General features: G+C 41.2%; 1 protein-coding gene across 1 annotated transcript in view; it reads right to left on the reverse strand.

The window, feature by feature from the left end:
• CFAP54 (cilia and flagella associated protein 54) overlaps window positions 1-19137 on the reverse strand; it is a 616124-nt gene that overhangs the window by 514550 nt on the left and 82437 nt on the right. Inside the window, exons 7-8 of the mRNA XM_082253561.1 lie at window positions 5020-5133; window positions 1028-1129 (exon numbers count right to left, since the gene is read on the reverse strand). Coding sequence (XP_082109687.1) covers window positions 1028-1129; window positions 5020-5133 — 216 coding nt within the window. The remainder of the gene's footprint in view (window positions 1-1027; window positions 1130-5019; window positions 5134-19137) is intronic.

Here is a 19137-nt window from a genome sequence, read left to right on the forward strand (position 1 = left end):
TGGGTGCGAATCTCTTTACTGAGCCATTAGTTGCTAACAGCAGAACAACTGCTGGGGAGCCTCACAGGCTTAAGTCTATCCCTCCATCCTACAGGCATCCCAGGAGCGCCTGGTTTGTGATTATTCCCCTTTTGGTGGAGCTCAGCTTTAACAATCTTTTGACAGTTCAGAACTTCATATATACATGGCCAGCAGGAATCTCTTACTACCAATGTTATCCTTCGGCTTCAGTCAGATGTGCATGCTGGAATACCAGAAGCCACCCGGCTCCCGATCAGCGGTCCCTGTTAATGGCAGATAGCGCTGACCAGAGTGTTCTGGCGGGGGGGAGGGCATCCCCCTATCAGAACACAAAACCTTAAGGCTCAGCAGATCGCTGTACTAACGTTGGATTGTTAGTACAGCTGCTCCGTCCAGACCTTTTTTCTCTTTTAACCCGATGGATTGAACAAAAAAAATCCACAGTGTCTACCAGGCTTTAAGTGGGTTATAACCCCTGTTATATTCCTTTGCCATCTTTGTCCCATTGGGGAGGTTTTCCTTCACGTCCTGCCCCATAACCACAACTGAAAGTGAGAGGAATTCCCTCCAAATTTAGGGAATCCCTGGTTGTTATTTCCCGATTATCACTGCTCTGGGGACAACCAAACAGTTGGGATTTTCTTCCATGTTCCATTAAAATAGTAAGCAAATAGAGAGGTTTAATTACACGTTAATGTTAATTAAACTAATATTTCACAAAGTTTCTAGCCCCCACCCCCCAAAAAAAAAAAGTAAGACTGCCCAGCTCCTACTGATTGCCATTGGCCCCTTTCACTCCTGTGTCTGGGCCTATACACCTGTGGATAATTGGGTGCCAACACAGTCACAGGCCAAACGTAGAATGAATGGAGCAAGCACCATACATAGGCTAGTAGCAGGATGTGGTTTTGGTGTTAGCCCCCTTTACCCTGCTGAATTAGCTATTGGCTCATGAGTGCAAGATAATAAGTACAGTTCTGTAATGCTAGATATATGCCAGATGTACCTTTTCTGCATCCTTTAGATTGTTCTTCAACTTTGGGCGAAGAATTTCTTTTGGTTTTCTTCTGGACTCAAACACAGCTCTTTTGAAGATCATCACTGCCATCTGATAAAAAACATTTATTTGGTTATTATATATGAATTTACTTGTGTGTATATATATATATATATATATATATATATATATGCCATGTGTTAGATCATATTTATAATATACTTTCAAATTTCAAGATAAGCCTGTCACGTATTTAGAGTAGGCTGCCCACAAATAAGCAGAGGAGTCACCGACAGCAAGTGGTCATACAGCATCTGCCTGTCCTCAAGTGCATCGCTCTTATACTGGGAACTGCCACGACGTTCTAGGCCGATAACCATTATCGGTATTTTTAAATGCATAAAGATTACTTCTGACCACGGGAAGGGCTCATTATCACCCCCAGGGAAGCAATACATATCCCAATTCCTGAATAAATGTCACAAGTGATACTGCAACTTAGTCAATTGCAGCTGAGTCTAAACCTTCACCCTGCTGGGTACCATGCATCCGTAATAAGGGTGTTTTAAGGAAATAGATTTGGGAATTTGTTTTAGTGGTAAACCATGCAGCTATTTAATATGAGAAATGATTATCACAAAATACAAAACATAGATTTTTTTAAACTCTTATTTGTGTTTTTTCATGATTAATTATACAACTTCAATAAGAGAGATTACATATTTTGTTTGTTCTAATGGTTTAGAAGATGGAAAATTGTTGTTTATACCTTTTTAATCAAGAAAGAAAAGTATTAATTAGATATTCCAGCAAACAATTACTAACACAGCAAAATAATTTACGAGGCTGCTCTCAGTTATTTCCCCAAACCTCTTGCATATAATCTTCTCTATTATTTTGTGAAATGTTACATATTTGCCAACATGTATTTATAAAATATATAGCATCAAAGGGTGCAGATTCCTGCTGCTATTCATTTTTACAAGTTAAGCTGGCCATAGACGGATCAAAATTCAGACGGTTCAGCAGGAACTGGATGAATTTTCGATTCATCTATGGGCAGGCTGGTTGTACAGAAGTCGGTCTATTGACTATAGCCGCCAGCAGTAATTATTGTATTCTGACAGGGCCAATGTGGTGCCTATGATTTAAAAGGGATCAAAGTCTTTACCAAGTAACTATAGACCTGTTAGTTTACCTTCTATAGTCGGGAAGATACTGGAGAGTTTAATAAAAGACCACATAGATGAGTTCTTGCTAGAAAAATATATTTTAAGTAACAGACAGCATAGATTCATGAAAGACAAAAATTGTCAAACAAACTGGACTTCTTTTTATGAGGAGGTAAGTAAAATCTTGGACAGAGGGGTGGCCTTGGACGTGGTATTCTTGGATTTTGCAAAAGTGTTTGACACAGTTCCCCACACACGGCTAATGTGTAAGGTAAAGTCTACAGGCTTGCAAAGATCAGTTCGTAAATGGATAGAAAACTGGCTAAAAGATGGTCTAAGGTTATCAGTGGTGTAACCCAATGTTCAGTGTAGGGGTTCTTACTTTTTAATATCTTTATAAATGATATAGGGTCTGGGATTAAGTACAATTTCAGTCTTTGCAGATGACACCAAGCTATGCAGTGGAATAACTTCCTTACAGGATATCTCCAACTTACAATCTGACCTCAATGCACTGTTTCATTGTGCAACTATGTGGCAAATGAGGTTTAACCACTTCCCTACTGGGCACTTATGCCCCCTTCCTGCCCAGGCCAATTTTCAGCTTTCAGCGCTGTCACGATTTGAATGACAATTGCGCGGTCATGCTACACTGTACCCATATGAAATTTTTATCATTTTTTTCACACAAATAGAGCTTTCTTTTGGTGGTATTTAATCACCCCTGGGTTTTTTATTTCTTACAAAAAAAAAGAAAAAAGGCAGAAAATTTTGAAAAAAAAAAAGTTTTTCTTATTTTCTGTGAGTAAATTTTGAAAATAAATACATTTTTCTCCTTCACTGATGTGCGCTGATGAGGCAGCACTGATGGGCACTGATAGGCTGCACTGATGGGCACTGATGAGGTGGCACTTATGGGCACTGGTGAGGTGGCACGTATGGGCACTGATGAGTTGGCACTGATGGGCACTGATGAGGAGGTACTAATATGCCACACTGATGAGCACTGATAGGTGGCACTGATAGGCGGCACTGCTGGGCACTGAGAGGTGGCACTGCTGGGAACTGAGAGGCGGCACTGATGGGCACTGAGAGGCAGCACTGATGGCCACTGAGAGGTGGCACTTATGGGCACTGAGAGGTGGCACTGATGGGCACTGATGGGTGACACTGATGGGTGGCACTGATGGATACTGACGGGAGGCACTGATCAGCACTGATGGCCAGCACCATCAGTGCCCACACTCAGTGCCCATAGTGCTACTAGTCAGTGCCCATCCATGCCTAGATGAGCAGGCACTGATGGGCACTGACTGGCAGCACTATGGGCACTGACTGTGGGCACTGATAGCGGGCACTGTGGGCAGTTGTGGCATTTTATTCCCCTCTTCTGTAATCAGGGCACTGGTGATCAGTGCCCTGATTACATTCCTGTGTGTTCCCTTACCGGTGTTCGGGATCTCCTCTTCCTCACACTGCAGTCTCCGTGTGAGGAAGAGAGCTGGCGATGAGAGAAGATCTCATATGTTTACATATGAGATCATCTCTCATTGCACGGTCCGATCACGTGGTAAATCGCCACTGTGATTGGCCATTTACCACGATCTGTGATTGGCAGTGTCCAAGGGACACGGCCATCACAGATTTTCCCCGATGCGCGCTCGCGGGAGCGCGCGGGGAGCCTGTTACTGGGAGTCCGTTTAAAGACGGCCTCCCGGAAATTCAAGTCCGCGCTGTAGCCGTACTTCGGCTATAGCGCGGACCGGAAGCGGTTAATGTTGATAACTGTTCAGTTATGCACTTGAGGGCTAAGAATATGCATACATCATACATACTAGGGGGGAGTACAACTGGGGGGATCTGAAATATGACAATTGTAACACCCCTGTCAGTGTTAAATGTTTTTTTTCTCAACTCTCTAACTGCCGCTTCACCTAGACAGTTTGGTCTGTTATAGGAAGCTGACAAAAAAACAGACTTACTGGCAAAATCAACAGGGGAAAATAAGGAAAAAAAACATGTTTTGGGTTTAATACCGCATTAAGCTTCATGATACTTAATCAACTTATCTTCTTATTCTCCAATTGTCTTTTTTTTTTTGGTGAAATTCAGTATGATTAGTTGCTACATGGCAACACAGACCGTTCATATTTTATACAATTAAAACAGGAAGCTCAGAGACCAGAGTCTTAATGCTGCTTATGAAAGAAGATTGGGGGGGGGCTTCCTTTTTCTTCTCAAAATAATAAATGAAAAATCCTTTAAGTGTCCTATCATCACCTAGGGGGTGAATAGTGATTTGGGACACAGGCAACTCAGATACATTTCATTGATTTAAACTCCAGCTTTGTAGCCTACAGCTCAATAATATCCTCCAATTAAGGCTAAAAGAGGTTTACCAGCAACATCTGCCATTTTTTTTCTTTGTTGAAGTTTGATTCTTGTGGGAAATTAACCACTCGAAACATCTTTTCAGTATTGATTTAAACATTTATTCACAAATATAATTATAAGCTTTTTTTTCATTAGGAAGCTTGTCATTTATATAACTGAACCTTATACTACAAACATTTATATACAGGTCCTAGCCCTGAAGTAGTGCTTAAAAACTGAGATGTGAATATGGCAGACACTCCTTTCCATGCAAGAAAAACAGGAACAGCAAATTTCAGTACAAGATTATAGAAATATATATAAGAAGCCCCACAGCAAGTATTACAAAATGCATTACATGACTCACGTGTATGTGAATATCTTATTGAGATTGTAACTCATGCCTTTGAACCAGTTAATGCAATACTTCTTAGGCCGCACAAAATGCTTGTTTACCTTAAGAGTGGACTCTTTAAAAGCTTTCTTTGCGCCTTCATTGTAGGAAGAATCACTCATGTTTTCAAGCTGACTAAGCTCACTTATCTTACTGAGAGCACGACGAGCAAACACCTAAAAAGAAACACAAACATCAAATACAACATTTTGCAATAATCCTCAATAGTATAAAAAGAAACAATGCACTATCAAACAAATATTAATTAACACATAATCTTCTGTAAACAAGGAAGGCAACAGGCCACTTGGTGACTTAAAAGATATTTGTTTTCACTTAATTTATTGGAAATTATTGGATAGAAAGGGAATTTATTTATTTGTATTTGTAAAAGATAAAATAAGTTTGTGTTTTACATGTTCACTACAAGTATTATACGGTAAATGGAATGCTGCATTGGGTAAAGATATATAATTTTAGCTTTGGAATATCTAGTAGGTGCTAAAAAAAATCTAACAACTTTAAGTGGCGCTGGAAAATGTAAACGTCTCATGGTCTGTGGACTTGCTGGAGGGAACGTTATAAATAATGCAAAGTAAGTTTAGCAGCCAAAACATTGATTCTTACTAACAAGATACAGCAACGTTATGGGTCCTAAAAGAGCAACTCCAAACAAAAAAGTTTTTAAAATTTATAATAGAGTGAGAAAGAGTTAGAATCACATTTGGTTTTCAATTGTTATGTCTCAGCGGCAATGATTTCCCATCACTTCCTTTTCCAGTGAAACCTGTAAACAGGACAAGGTGAAAGAAAGTGTGTGCAACAGAGAAACAGGCATCAAAACTTGACAACTTGTTTTTTTTTTTAGCTGTCTCTGTCCCTTTTGAGCTGTCTCTGTCTCTTTTGGGGAGATCCCCTTAACTTTTGGTTCTTGTGACAGCTATCATCAAGGCAGTTAATATGGCAGAATCTCCACTATGGGGACAGCAAAAAAAAAATACACCAGAGGTCCTAACTCATCCCTGAATGGTCATTACATGGAAAGTGAATGAAAAGAACATATCTTGGATTTGGATATAAATGTGGAATAAAAGCAATTAATTACTAAAACGCACTTTAAATTGAAAAATAGGAATAGTTATATTCCAAATGACAGCTTTTATTATGACCCATGGCTTATACAGTAAATATACCCAAGGGCCAATTAATGAGAGTAGAGATTTTAAACATCAAGCGCAGTATATAGGAGAAATGTTTAAAGTTAAGGGATGAACAAAAAAAATTCATAGAGGAGCAAATATAACTGTGCAACACATGCCATGGAGTGAGTTATTGAAGAAAAAAATAAAAGATGGGGACAATGATAAATTCAATATGGCAATTATTTTGAATTATAATTTACAACATAAGAAAGTAAAGAACATAATTAAATAATTAGTCAGGTCAAAAAAAGACACAAGTCCATTTGGTTCAACCAACAAAAAAAAAAAAAAAATCATACAATCCCATATAAACAATCCTATATCCGCAGTTGATCCAGAGGAAGGCTAAAAACCCCAGCAAAGCATGATCCAATTTGCTACAGCAGGGGAAAAAACTCCTTCCTGATCCCCCAAGAGACTATCGGATATTCCCTGGATCAACTTTACCTATAAATGTTAGTACCCAGTTATGATATGTACATTTAGGAAAGAATCCAGGCCTTTTTGAAAGCAATCTACTGGGCTGGCCAGAACCAGTTTTGGAGGGAGTCTATTCCACATTTTCACTGTGAAGAAACCTTTCCATATTTGGAAATGAAATCTCTTTTCCTCTAGACGTAAAGAGTGCCCCTTTGTCCTCTTTCATGACCTTAAAGTGAATAACGACGCCAAGTTCACTATATAGACCACTTATGTGTTTATACATGTTGATCATATCCCCCCCCCCCCTTAATTTCCTCTTCTCAAGACAGAATATATTCAGTTCCTCTCATCTTTCCTCATTGTTGAGCTCCTCAATGCCTCTAATCAGTTTGGTTACCCTTTTCTGCACTTTCTCCAGTTCCCCGATATCCTATTTGAGAACTGGTGCCCAAAACTAAACTGCATTTTCTAGATGAGGTCTTACTAATGATCTGTAGTGGGGCAAAGTGATATCTCTCTCTCTGGAGTCCATGCCTCTTTTAACACAAGAAAGCAGCTTGGCATTGCATGCTATTATTAAGCTTATGATTCACCCCAAACCCCAAACCCCCAGATCCTTCTCCACTATGGAGTCCCCCAGTTATACCCCCCTAGTATGTATGATGCATGCATAGTCTTGGCCTTTAAGGGTATAAATTTATATTTATCAACATTAAACCTCATTTGCCACATAGTTGCCCACTTGAAACAGTGCATTGATGCCACCTTTTAAGTTGGAGACATCCTGTAAGGATGTTATTCCACTGCATAGCTTTGTGTCATCTGCAAAGACTGAAATTATACTTTCAATCCCAGACCCTATATCATTTATGAATATATTAAAAAGTAAGGGACCCAACCCTGGGGTTCCCCAATAATAATCTTAGACCATTTAGAGTAAGAATCATTAACCAATACTCTCTGAATTCTGTTTTTAGACAGTTTTCTATCCATTTAAAAACTGATCTTTTCAGGCCTGTAGACTTTACCTTACACATTAGCCGTGTGTGGCAGTGGCGTCGAGAGGTGGGGGCTGACCAGGGCTATAGCCCCGAGTGGGCCCCCAAAAAGCCCCGGGTCTCATGTGGAATCATTATAATTGTTAGCCCCGAGTGTATCACTGTCCAGTATGATCCTCCTCCTCTCTCTGTTGGGCCTCTACTGCCTGGCCTGCCGCCGCCACACTGGTTGCTAGTATTAGCTGCCGAATGGCGTCTAGCAACCAGTGATGTCACTCATCATGTGACAGCAGGAGAGGCTCCCAGGCAGCGTTCAGAGCAGAGGAGGATTTCAAATGCCTCCACGCCTAGAGCTGGCTCCGCTTCCACTCACCTCCCTCTTCTCCGGGTGGCATTGCAGCTCAAGCTCAGAGCCGAGGGAATAGTGACAGACAGCCAGGTGCAGGGGTGGACTGACCATTCGAGCAGTGCCCGAGGCCAGTAGGGGGGCACGCAGTGTTGTCATACTGCTAAAAATACTGAAGCTTTAGGAGTCATTCGTTCTTCCCACCTGTGTGCTGTGTGTAAACACTGGTGCGTGTAGAGCAGACCTCGGCAGAACGGAACTGACTGCTGTCCGGAGTCTAGTCCCCTGTCATGACTTTTAATCTTCAGTCTGCTGCCCTTTGCTGATAAGAGGACAGCTGTAACAGTCACCACGTTCCTGGGATGAGACACAGGAAGACGTCTTCTTTCAGGTGGGGTGAACTGCTCGTTAGGGGAAGGGGGAGGGGAAGGGGTCCCTTACATGAAGACAGATAGCCAACCAGCCTGTCATCATGTAACACATCTAGGGGAGCAATCTAAAATATCTCCCCCCACTCACCTGAACATATAATACAGCCCAGGGATGCAACAAAAAGAAATACCTTTAACAGTCACCCAAGTATAAAAAACAGGCAGGGGTTGCAACCTGAAATATGTAAATATGTTCCTCCAGTCACCCTGGACGCAACTAGTAATAACCCCCCCAGGCACCCTAATATGTAGACAACCTGGGGTGTGACCTGTAATATCTTCCCCCCGTTATCCCTACATATGAACAGCCTGGGGTGCTGATTTTCCCAACTTATGTCCTTATATACACTGCCATATCTTCCCTCCAGTTAGAAAGATGGTGGGGGTGGGGCAGGATATCTTCCCCTAATATTCCATATTTTCAAAGCCCAGCAGTGCACCCTGATATCTCTTTCCCCAAGTATCCTATGTGCGTTATTCATTCTTATAACTGTGAGATGAATGGCCTTAGTTATAGAAAATATTCTTTCTGCTTATTAGCCAATGGGGGGACATTAGATTGTAAGCTCCTCTGGTACAGAGACTGATGTTACTGGCTCAGTGGTCTCTGTACAGCACTGCAGTATATGTCAGAGCTATATAAATATATAATAATAATAGTGTGTGACTGTGGGTTGACATTAGAGTGTAAGCTCCTCTGGTACAGAGACTGATGTGACTGGCTCAGTGCTCTCTGTACAGCACTGTGGTATATGTCAGAGCTATATAAATGTATAATAATAATAGTGTGTGACTGTGGGGGAGGGGACATTAGAGTGTAAGCTCCTCTGGTACAGAGACTGATGTGATTGGCTCAGTGTTCTCTGTACAGGACTGCGGTATATGTCAGAGCTATACAAATAAGTATTAATGATAATAATGTGTGACTATGAGGTGACATTAGAGTGCAAGCTCCTCTCATGCAGTGTATAGTGCTATGGATTATGTCGGTGACTCGTGTGTATTGGTGTCATAATGGGTTCATAGAACATTTTATGGTGGGGCATTGGGCAGGGGTGGGGGGGGTGCATTGGGTTGAGCTTGGGCGGGACTTACTTTAAAATGTGGTAGGGGTTATTAAATTTACCTTCGGGCTGAAGCCCCTGTTCTTTTTCTCACCTAGCAATCACTTTTAAGCCATTTGGGGCTGTGTCAATACCATCCCCATCATGGACACAAGATCCCCCAAGCTCCTTTGTATACACAGAGCTGTAAAAAGTATTTAATACATTTGCCTTATCTTTGTCCCCAGCCAACACTCCAGATTATTTTCTCTTTGTCCCCAGTCAACACTCCAGATTATTTTGATAAGGGCCTACATGCTCAACCTGACCTTTTTACTATTAATATATTTGAAGAATTATTTGGGGTTTGATCCATTTTTTTTTTTTTTTTACAACCTGTTGTTCGTTATGACTTTTTGCATTCTTTATTTCCTTTTTACATATTCTGTTATATACTTTGTAACTTTTAAACAATGATAGTGTTCCTTCATTTTTATATCTTTTGAAAGCTCTTTTCCTATTATGTATAGCTTGTTTAACTTTGGCCGTGAGCCACATAGGTTTTATTTTTAGCCTTATAAACTTATTACCTATAGGAATATACATTGCAGTGAGTTTGCATACAGTCTTTTTAAAGAATTCCCATTTCTGTTCTGTGTTCATCAATGCCAATATTCCCTCACAGTCTAAGTCTTGAAGAGTAGCCCTCATCCTTGGATGATTTGCTCTCTTAAAGTTACAGTATCTCACAAAAGTGAGTACACCTCTCACATTTTTGTAAATATTTTATTATATCTTTTCATGTGACAACACTGAAGAAATTACACTTTGCTGCAATGTAAAGTAGTGAGTATACAGCTTTGTATAACACAGTAAATTTGCTGTCCCCTCAAAATAACTCAGCACACAACCATTAATGTCTAAACCGCTGGCAACAAAAGTGAGTACACCCCTAAGTCAAAATATTTTGTGTGGCCACCATTATTTTCCAGCACTGTCTTAACCCTCTTGGGCATGGAGTTCACCAGAGCTTCACAGGTTGCCACTGGGAGTCCTCTTCCACTCCTCCATGATGACATCACGGAGCTGGAGGATGTTAGAGACCTTGCGCTCCTCCAACTTCTGTTTGAGGATGCCTCACAGATGCTCAATAGGGTTTAGGTCTCGAGACATGCTTGGCCAGTCCATCACCTTTACCCTCAGTTTCTATAGCAAGGCAGTGGCCATTTAGGAGGTGTGTTTGGGGTCGTTATCATGTTGGAATACTGCCCTGCAGCTCAGTCTCCGAAGGGAGGGGATCATGCTCTGCTTCAGTATGTCTCAGTGCATGTTGGCATTCATGGTTCCCTCCATGAACTGTAGCTCCCCAATGCTGGCAGCACTCATGCAGCCCCAGACCATGACACTCCCACCACCATGCTTGACTGTAGGCAAGACACACTTGTCTTTGTACTCCCCACCTGGTTGCTGCCACACACGCTTGACACCATCTGAATCAAATAAGTTCATCTTGGTCTCATCAGACCACAGGACATGGTTCCAGTAATCCATGTCCTTAGTCTGCTTGCCTTCAGCAAACTGTTTGCGGGCTTTCTTGTACATCATCTTTAGACGAGTCTTCCTTCTGGGATGACAGCCATGCAGACCAATTTGATGCAGTGTGCGGAGTATGGTCTGAGCACTGACAGATTGACCCCCCACACCTTCATCCTCTGTAGCAATGCTGGCAGCACTCATACGTCTATTTCCCAAAGACAACCTCTGGATAAGACGCTGAGCACGTGCACTCAACTTCCTTAGTCGACCATGGCGAGGCTTGTCCTGAGTGGAACCTATCCTGTTAAACCGCTGTATGGTCTTGACCATGTTGCTGCAGCTCAGTTTCAGGGTCCTGACAATCTTCTAACAGCCTTGACCATCTTTATGTAGAGCAACAATTCTTTTTTTCAGATCCTCAGAGAGTTCTTTGCAATGAGGTGCCGTGTTGAACTTCCAGTGACCAGTATGAGAGAGTGAGAGTGATAACACCAAATTTAACACACCTGCTCCCCATTCACACCTGTGATCTTGTAACACTAATGAGTCACATGACACCGGGGAGGGAAAATGGCTAATTGGGCCCAATTTGGACATTTTGACTTAGGGGTGTACTGACTTTTGTTGCCAGCAGTTTAGACATTATAGGCTGTGTGTTGAGTTATTTTGAGAAGACAGAAAATTGACACTGTTATGCAAGCTGTACACTCACTACTTTACATTGTAGCAAAGTGTCATTACTTCAGTGTTGTCACATGAAAAGATATAATAAAATATTTACAAAAATGTGAGGGGTGTACTCAGTTTTTGTAAGGTACTATAAGTGTTTTATATTTCCCGTATGCGTTTTTTGTTTATCCCTAACATTAAATGAAATCATGTTATGGTCACTGCTACCCATATGTTCTTTTATATGAATATTAGTAATAAGCTCTGCATGGTTTGAGATTACCAGGTCCAGCAGAGCAAAAACCTTTGGTCTATACTAAAAGCAGATAGACATTTGGAGGACACAGAGGAGGTTGTGTATTGTATACAAAGCCCATGTGGCTTACAGTATACAGGGTGCACTAAAAAAAGCATTACATAAGAGGATAAAGGAACATATCTATAATATCACTATAGGATACAAAAAGCATTATTTATCAAAGCACGTTTATTATATCCTGATAAGAATCTTTCAGGTTAATTATTTCCATGGGTTGAAAAGTTTAAATTACATTGGTTGGGGAATAATAAAGTAAAACAATTAAGTCAGAAGGAATCCAGATGGAGATTCTGGAAAAAAAAAAATACATTAGAATCCAAAGGGTTCAATGTTGAGCTAGCTCTAAATTGCTTGACTTTTATACGTGTAGGTAATATTACAATTTGAAGACTAGATGGTGTTGACGGACATTTTAACATTTATAAAGATATTAACCACTTAAGCCCCGGAAGATTTTACCCCCATTCCGACCAGGGGGTATTTTGCGATTCGGCACTGCGTGACTTTAACGGACAATTGCGCGGTCGTGCGACGCTGTACCTAAACGAATTTGGCGTCCTTTTTTTCCCACAAACAGAGCTTTCTTTTGGTGGTATTTGATCACCTGTGCGATTTTTTGATCACACGCTATAAACAAAAAAAGAGCGTCAATTTTGCAAAAATAGCAATATTTTTCACATTTTTTTATATGAAATTCCCCCCCCCCAAAAAATGTAAAAATCAAAATTTTTTAATATTTTCAGCCAATTTGTTTTATGCTACCTATGTTTGGTAAAAAAAATCGCAAAAAGCGTATTTTGATTGGTTTGCGCAAAAGTTATCGCGTTTACTAACAAAGGGAAAGATTTTTGTCATTTTTGTTGTTTTTTTTTTAACGCGTAATGGCGGCGATCTGCGATTTTTTTTGCGGTACTGCGACATTGCGGCGGACAGATCGGACCCTTGACTGACATTTTTGACACTTTTGGGGTTACCAGTGACATTTCTACAGTAATCAGTGCTATATATATGCACTGTTACTGTAAAAATACACTGGTAGTGAAGGGGTTAACTTTATTTGGGAGGGAGGGGCTGTGTGTGTCCCTAGGGGCGTGTTTTCTACTGTGATTGGCTGTGGCTTGAGCTGTAAGGACACTGATCAATGGATCTACATAGTAGATCCATGTGATCAGTGTCTTTACAGCGAGAAGAATGACAGGTCGCTTGTTTACACAAGCTGCCTGACATTCTCCCTCTCCCCCGCCGATCGCCGAGTGGCCGGCGGACATCGGGTCCGCTGGTCACGCGCGCGGGGGGGTCCGTGACCACGCAGGAGCGCGCCTCCGGCGGCGCGCGCTCGCTCCCTAGACCCTCACAAGCAAGCAACGTAGCCCTACGTTAGTTTGCCTGTGAGGGGCTGACCGCCGACGTAGATAGTCGTGCAGCGGTCGGCAAGTGGTTAAAAACTAAGGGTCCCTACACTGAACCTTGGGGTTCACCACTAATAAGCTTAGACCATTCAGAGTAAGAATCATTAACCACTACTCTCTGAATTCTATCTTTTACCCAGTTTTCTATCCATTTACAAACTGATCTTTCCAAGCCTGTAGGCTTTACCTTACACATTAGCTGTGGGTGGGGAACTGTGTCAAACGCTTTTCCAAGAATCCAAGTATACTACATCCACAGCCACCCCTCTGTCCAAGGTTTTACTTACCTCCTCATAAAAAGAAATCAGGTTTGTTTGACAACTTCTGTCTTTCATGAATCCATGCTGTCTGTTGATTAAATATTTTTTCCCAGCAAGAACTCATCTATGAGGCTTTTATTAAACTCTGTAGTATCTTTCCATCTATAGAAGTTAAACTAACAGGTCTATAGTTACTTGGTAAAGACTATAAAGACTATTTTAAATATAGGCACTACATTATGCCCATCCAGTGGTACTATTCCAGTCCATACTGAGTTCCTAAAAATTAGAAACAATGGCTTTGAAATGACAGAGCTCAATTATTTTAGGATCTATGGGTGTATGCCATCTGGTCCAGGTGCGTTTTTCACCTTTATTCTGTCTAAATATGTCTTGACCATATTACTTTTAAGCCATTATGGATTATTTGGGGCTGTGTCAATACTGATGTGAATGTGCAATGTATATGTAAAGCGCTGCGTAAATTGACAGCGCTATACAAGAACCTGAAATGAATAAATAAATAATACCATCCCCATCATGGACTTGAGCTCCCCAATGAAAGATACAAATCTTTCAGGTTTACAATTTCAGTGTGTTGAAAAGTTTAAACTAGATTGGTTGGGGAATAATAAAGTAAAACAATTAAGTCAGAAGGAATCCAGGTGGATATTCTGAAAAAAAAACATTAGAATCCAAAGGGTTAAATGTTGAGCTAGATCTAAATTGCTTTATTAATGACTTTTAAAAGTATAGGTAATATTAAAATTTGAACACTAGATGGCGTTGATGTACATTTTAACATTTATAAATATTTTAAAAAGCAAGGGTCCCAACACTGAACCCTGGGGTTCACCACTGATAACCTTAGACCATTCAGAGTAAGGATCATTAACCAATACTCTCTGAATTCTATCTTTTAGCCAATTTTCTATCCATTTACAAACTGATCTTTTCCCAGCAAGAACTCATCTATGTGGTCTTTTATTAAACTCTCCAGTATCTTTCCAACTATAGAAGTTAAACTAACAGGTCTATAGTTACTTGGTAAAGACTTTGATCCCTTTTTACATATAGGCACCACATTGGCCCTACACCAATCCAGCGGTACTATTCCAGTCCCTACCGAGTCCCTAAAAATTAGAAACAATGGCTTTGAAATTACAGAGCTCAATTCTTTTAGGACCTATGGGTGTATGCCATCTGGTCCAAGTGCTTTATTCACCTTTATTCTGTTTTAATATTTCTGGACCATATTACTTTTAAGCCATTATGGATCATTTGGGGCTGTGTCAATACCATCCCCATCATGGACTTGAGCTCCCTCATGAAAGATAAGAATCTTTCAGGTTTAGCCTGCATTCATACTGCAGCGGCACAACTCTGTACTACTTCGGGGGCGACTTATGAAGTCCCGTGCACCGCGACTTCGGCGTGACTTGCACGGACTTCATATAATGGAAGTCTATGCAAGTCGCTCTGAGGTCGCCCCGAAGTAGTATAGGACCCTTTTTCTAAGTCAGAGCGACTTGTGTCGCTCCTATTAGAACGGGTCCTGTAGCAGTCAATGGACCGCGACGGACCGCGACTTGTCAGGCTGACAAGTCGCGGCAGTGTGAATGGACTCTTACAATTTCAGTGTGTTGAAAAGTTTAAACTACATTGTTTGGGGAATAATAAAGTAAAACAATTAGTCAGAAGGAATCCAGGTGGATATTCTGAAAACAAAAAACATTCGAATCCAAATGTTGAGCTAGATCTAAGTTGCTTTATTAATGGCTTTAAAAGTATAGGTAATATTCAATTTTGAACACTAGATGGTGTTAAGGTACATTTTAACAGGGGTTAAATATCAAAAAAATAGTAGCTAAGATTTTATGTTATTGCAAGTTTTTTTTTTAATAAATACAGTAGTTTGGCTTTATTCTAAAGATTTGTAGTGGGATATACTTAGTTCTAAGTAGTTTTAAAAATATGTATAGTGGTCTGTGAGTAAGGATATATCACCATGGCAGCCAATAAACAAGCAGGGGTGTTATAAACCAGAATGTAACACTGGCAGGGAGAGTGATGTCATTACGTTTTACTGAAAGTGAGCAGGCCCCAGGTCGAGCGGTGCTGCTCGCAACAGCGGTCAGTACTTAACCACTTCAGTCCCAGAAGATTTACCCCCCTTCATGACCAGGCCATTTCTTGTGATACCGCACTGCGTTACTTTAACTGACAACTGCGCGACCGTGCGACCGTGCGATGCTGTACCCATGTACCCTTATGTCTTTTTTTTCCCCACAAATAGAGCTTTCTTTTGGTGGTATTTGATCATCTCTGAAGTTTTTATTTTTTGCGCTTGTGTATCTTTTATACTGAGGGGACGTGGCGGAAAAAAAGTCCAGACAAAGCAAGTTCAGTGAGGAGAGAGGAGAGTGGACAGCTGAGGAGCCTGGGATTAACCCCATCAGGGAAAGGCATATTTAGACCTGGAAACCGGTCAAAACTGTATGTGAGCACAGTGGTGAAAGGTGGTGGGAGTAACTGCAAAATTGTATTAACTAAAATCCACAAGGGTGAAGGTGGAAAAACTGTGGGACATGAGAAGCACATTTAAAGGGGAAAATATTTAGAGCCGGTTCACATAAATTCCACAGATTATCAAAAAGCCTAATGTGCGATTCCAAGCATGCTCCAAGTGAAAGATGTGCAAAACACTTCCTTAGTAGGGAGCGATTCACAAATATCTCACCGTTGATCTCAGCATAGAAAAAAAACTGTTCAGTCGCAATGAATGTAAAAGGACACGAGGCCATACAATGCGATTAGAGGTGAAGCAATCTAACCTCAGGCTACGCAGGGGGTTTTTCACAGTAAGGGCTACAAGGTTGTGGAACTCTCTACCACAAATGGTGGTAACTGTGGGGAGTATGGCTACTTTTAAGAGACTCTTGGATGTACATCTCAAGGATCAAAACATTCAGGGGTATGAGAAATGAATAGGTCCACACACACCTACACAGGTTGAACTGGATGGACTATTGTCTTTATTCAACCTCAACTGCTATGTAACTATGCGATGACAGACATTGCATGTGATTCGCAGCGCACTGCTCTGCGAATCACATGCGATGTCTGTGCGATGCGAATTCAGCCATACAGATTGTATGGCTGAATTCGCATCGCATTCGAACACAATTCACACAGGACCCTTTTTTAGGTCTGCACCAAAATTGGATCTCATGGCTGTTCACACCTATGCGATCCGATTCTTGTTCAAACTGACAGTTCACACTGCGATATGCGAACAGATCTGGGGGTGGCGTTAACTTTGTAATGACATCCCCAGCGATTTGCATATGGCAATGTGAAATGTGAATTCCGGCATCGCATATGTGTGAAGCGGGACTTAAAAGAAGAAAAGCAGTACTAACTGAACTAAAGTCACCTGGGACTGTCACATTTCTTTTATTTTATTATATTGTACACGAGAAAGTTTGTCACTGAATAATGAAAGCAGTTTTGTGGTTTGAAAGTAAGGTTTTGATTTAAAAACATGAATTGCATTGCACATGGATAGGCGCAGCCAACATTTTTGATTTTATTTGTGTCCAATCACAGCGGGAGCTGGTCGGACGGGAGAAACCACTTAGGGTCCTTTCACATAGGTGTTCCGTATGTCCGTTTTTCCTCCCATCCGTTTGCAGATAAAAAACTGACATAATGTATCTCTATGGACTAGCAGACGTTAGCGGATGACCATCCACTGACATCCGTTTTTCGTCCATTCCGTTCAGTTCCGTTTTTTGAGACAGAAGAGAACCCTATTTTTCTTCTGTTTAAAAAACGGAACAGACGCAAATACAGATGTCAGCGGATATCATCTGCTAATGTCCACTAGCCCATAGACATACATTATGTCCATTTTTCATCCGCAAACGGATGGATGAAAAACGGGCATACGGAACGGACCCTACAAAAGTGACATCTGTGTCCATTTAAAAAAGTCACTGAACGGAAAAAAAAAACAGAGCTGACCGTGTGAAAGGACCCGAACATGTGCATGATTTCACGCAGGAGAGGGGCCGCCCCGCAGTATTTATATGTGGGGTGGTCGGCAAGTGGTTTGGCTTATATATACACTGTTTCTTTGTGGTGCACCAAAAAAGACCACATTTACAAAGCTAAATCTGGTGGATCAGGGTGTGATGATCAGCAAGAGGAGATCCCTGGAAAACTGTAACTAACAAATAAAAAAATTCAGTATGGCTGATGGTTTTTCCTCCTGCCAAGGTCGGTCAGCTAGGAAAAGCCTGTACATATAGATTTGTATGCATTGGCATATGCCAGTTTCCTGGTATGTCCTTACCTGGTCAGACTAGATGACAGTCATGTTCTATCTATCGGCATATTTTGGTGTAATAAGGCTAGAAAATACACAGATGTATTCCCGAAATCTCACTTCTGATCTACCTACAGCATTGTTTCTCCTTTCCCATTAATCTGGACACAAATTTATCATTTTGATGGAGTAATCAAACTTTGATTGTATTTTTGGCAATATCGCAAAGCAATCTAAATAAAATTTAAAAAAATGATGGTCCCAAATAACCACAAGGGGATAGGATCAATATACAGAAGCCTTGATCGAACCCAAGAGAAAAAAATATACAATCATTTGTAGACATTTGCATTTTTTCTGGGGATTCTTCAATAAACTGTATTGAATTTGTCAACTTATTACCCAATTTCAACCCTAGAGTCAATTGAACTCTGGCTGTTAATACTCATGGGTGGTAGATGGCTTTGTTTTTGGTGAGTACATGTAATCACATTTGTAATTCCCAGTACTGTAGTTGGAAACTGGAAAAAAATAACTGCAAATTACCATGTTTACTGTCTTTCCATGTTGGCTTTAGGCTCCATGTACAAGGGACGTTAGAAAAAACGTGCTGCAAAGCTAGTTCTGACACCGGGAAAAAGCAGCTGTTAAACGTGCTTTCAGTAGCTTTTTCCATTTGCTTTATTGCACGTTTGGCCACGTTGCTTTTAGCAGCGTGTTTTCTGCCTCCATTCAAAATAAATGGTTCCCTATGGGAGCCTATTGATTTGAATGGAAGTCGCACCGCAAGTCGGATCAGGATGATTCGACTTGCAGCGCGACTTGCACTGTGAGAATCTTGAGGGGGAACTCCATGCCAAAAATGGGAAAAAAAACTGCGTGGGCCCCCCCCCCCCCAGGTTCCAAACCAGGCCCTTCGGGTCTGGTATGGAATTTGGGGGTAGCCCCACGGCGTGGGGTCCCCCCCAAGATCCATACCAGACCCTTATCCGAGCATGTATGCACCATCATAGGGGGCAACGCCCACAATGGCTATATAACAAGCTGCAGAGACCGGAGACTGGCATAATCACCGGAGACATCGTCGGAGGAGGACCGGAGGAAGAAGAAGAAGAGAAGAGCTGAGGGCAAAAGAGCAGAAGAGCGGACAGCAAAAGAGCAGAAGAGCGGACAGCAAAAGAGCAGAAGACCAGGAGAGGGAGAAGACCAGAGAA

This window comes from Pelophylax lessonae (genome assembly GCF_965119305.1).
Source record: "Pelophylax lessonae genome assembly, chromosome: 4".
Classification (NCBI taxonomy): Eukaryota; Metazoa; Chordata; class Amphibia; order Anura; family Ranidae; genus Pelophylax; species Pelophylax lessonae.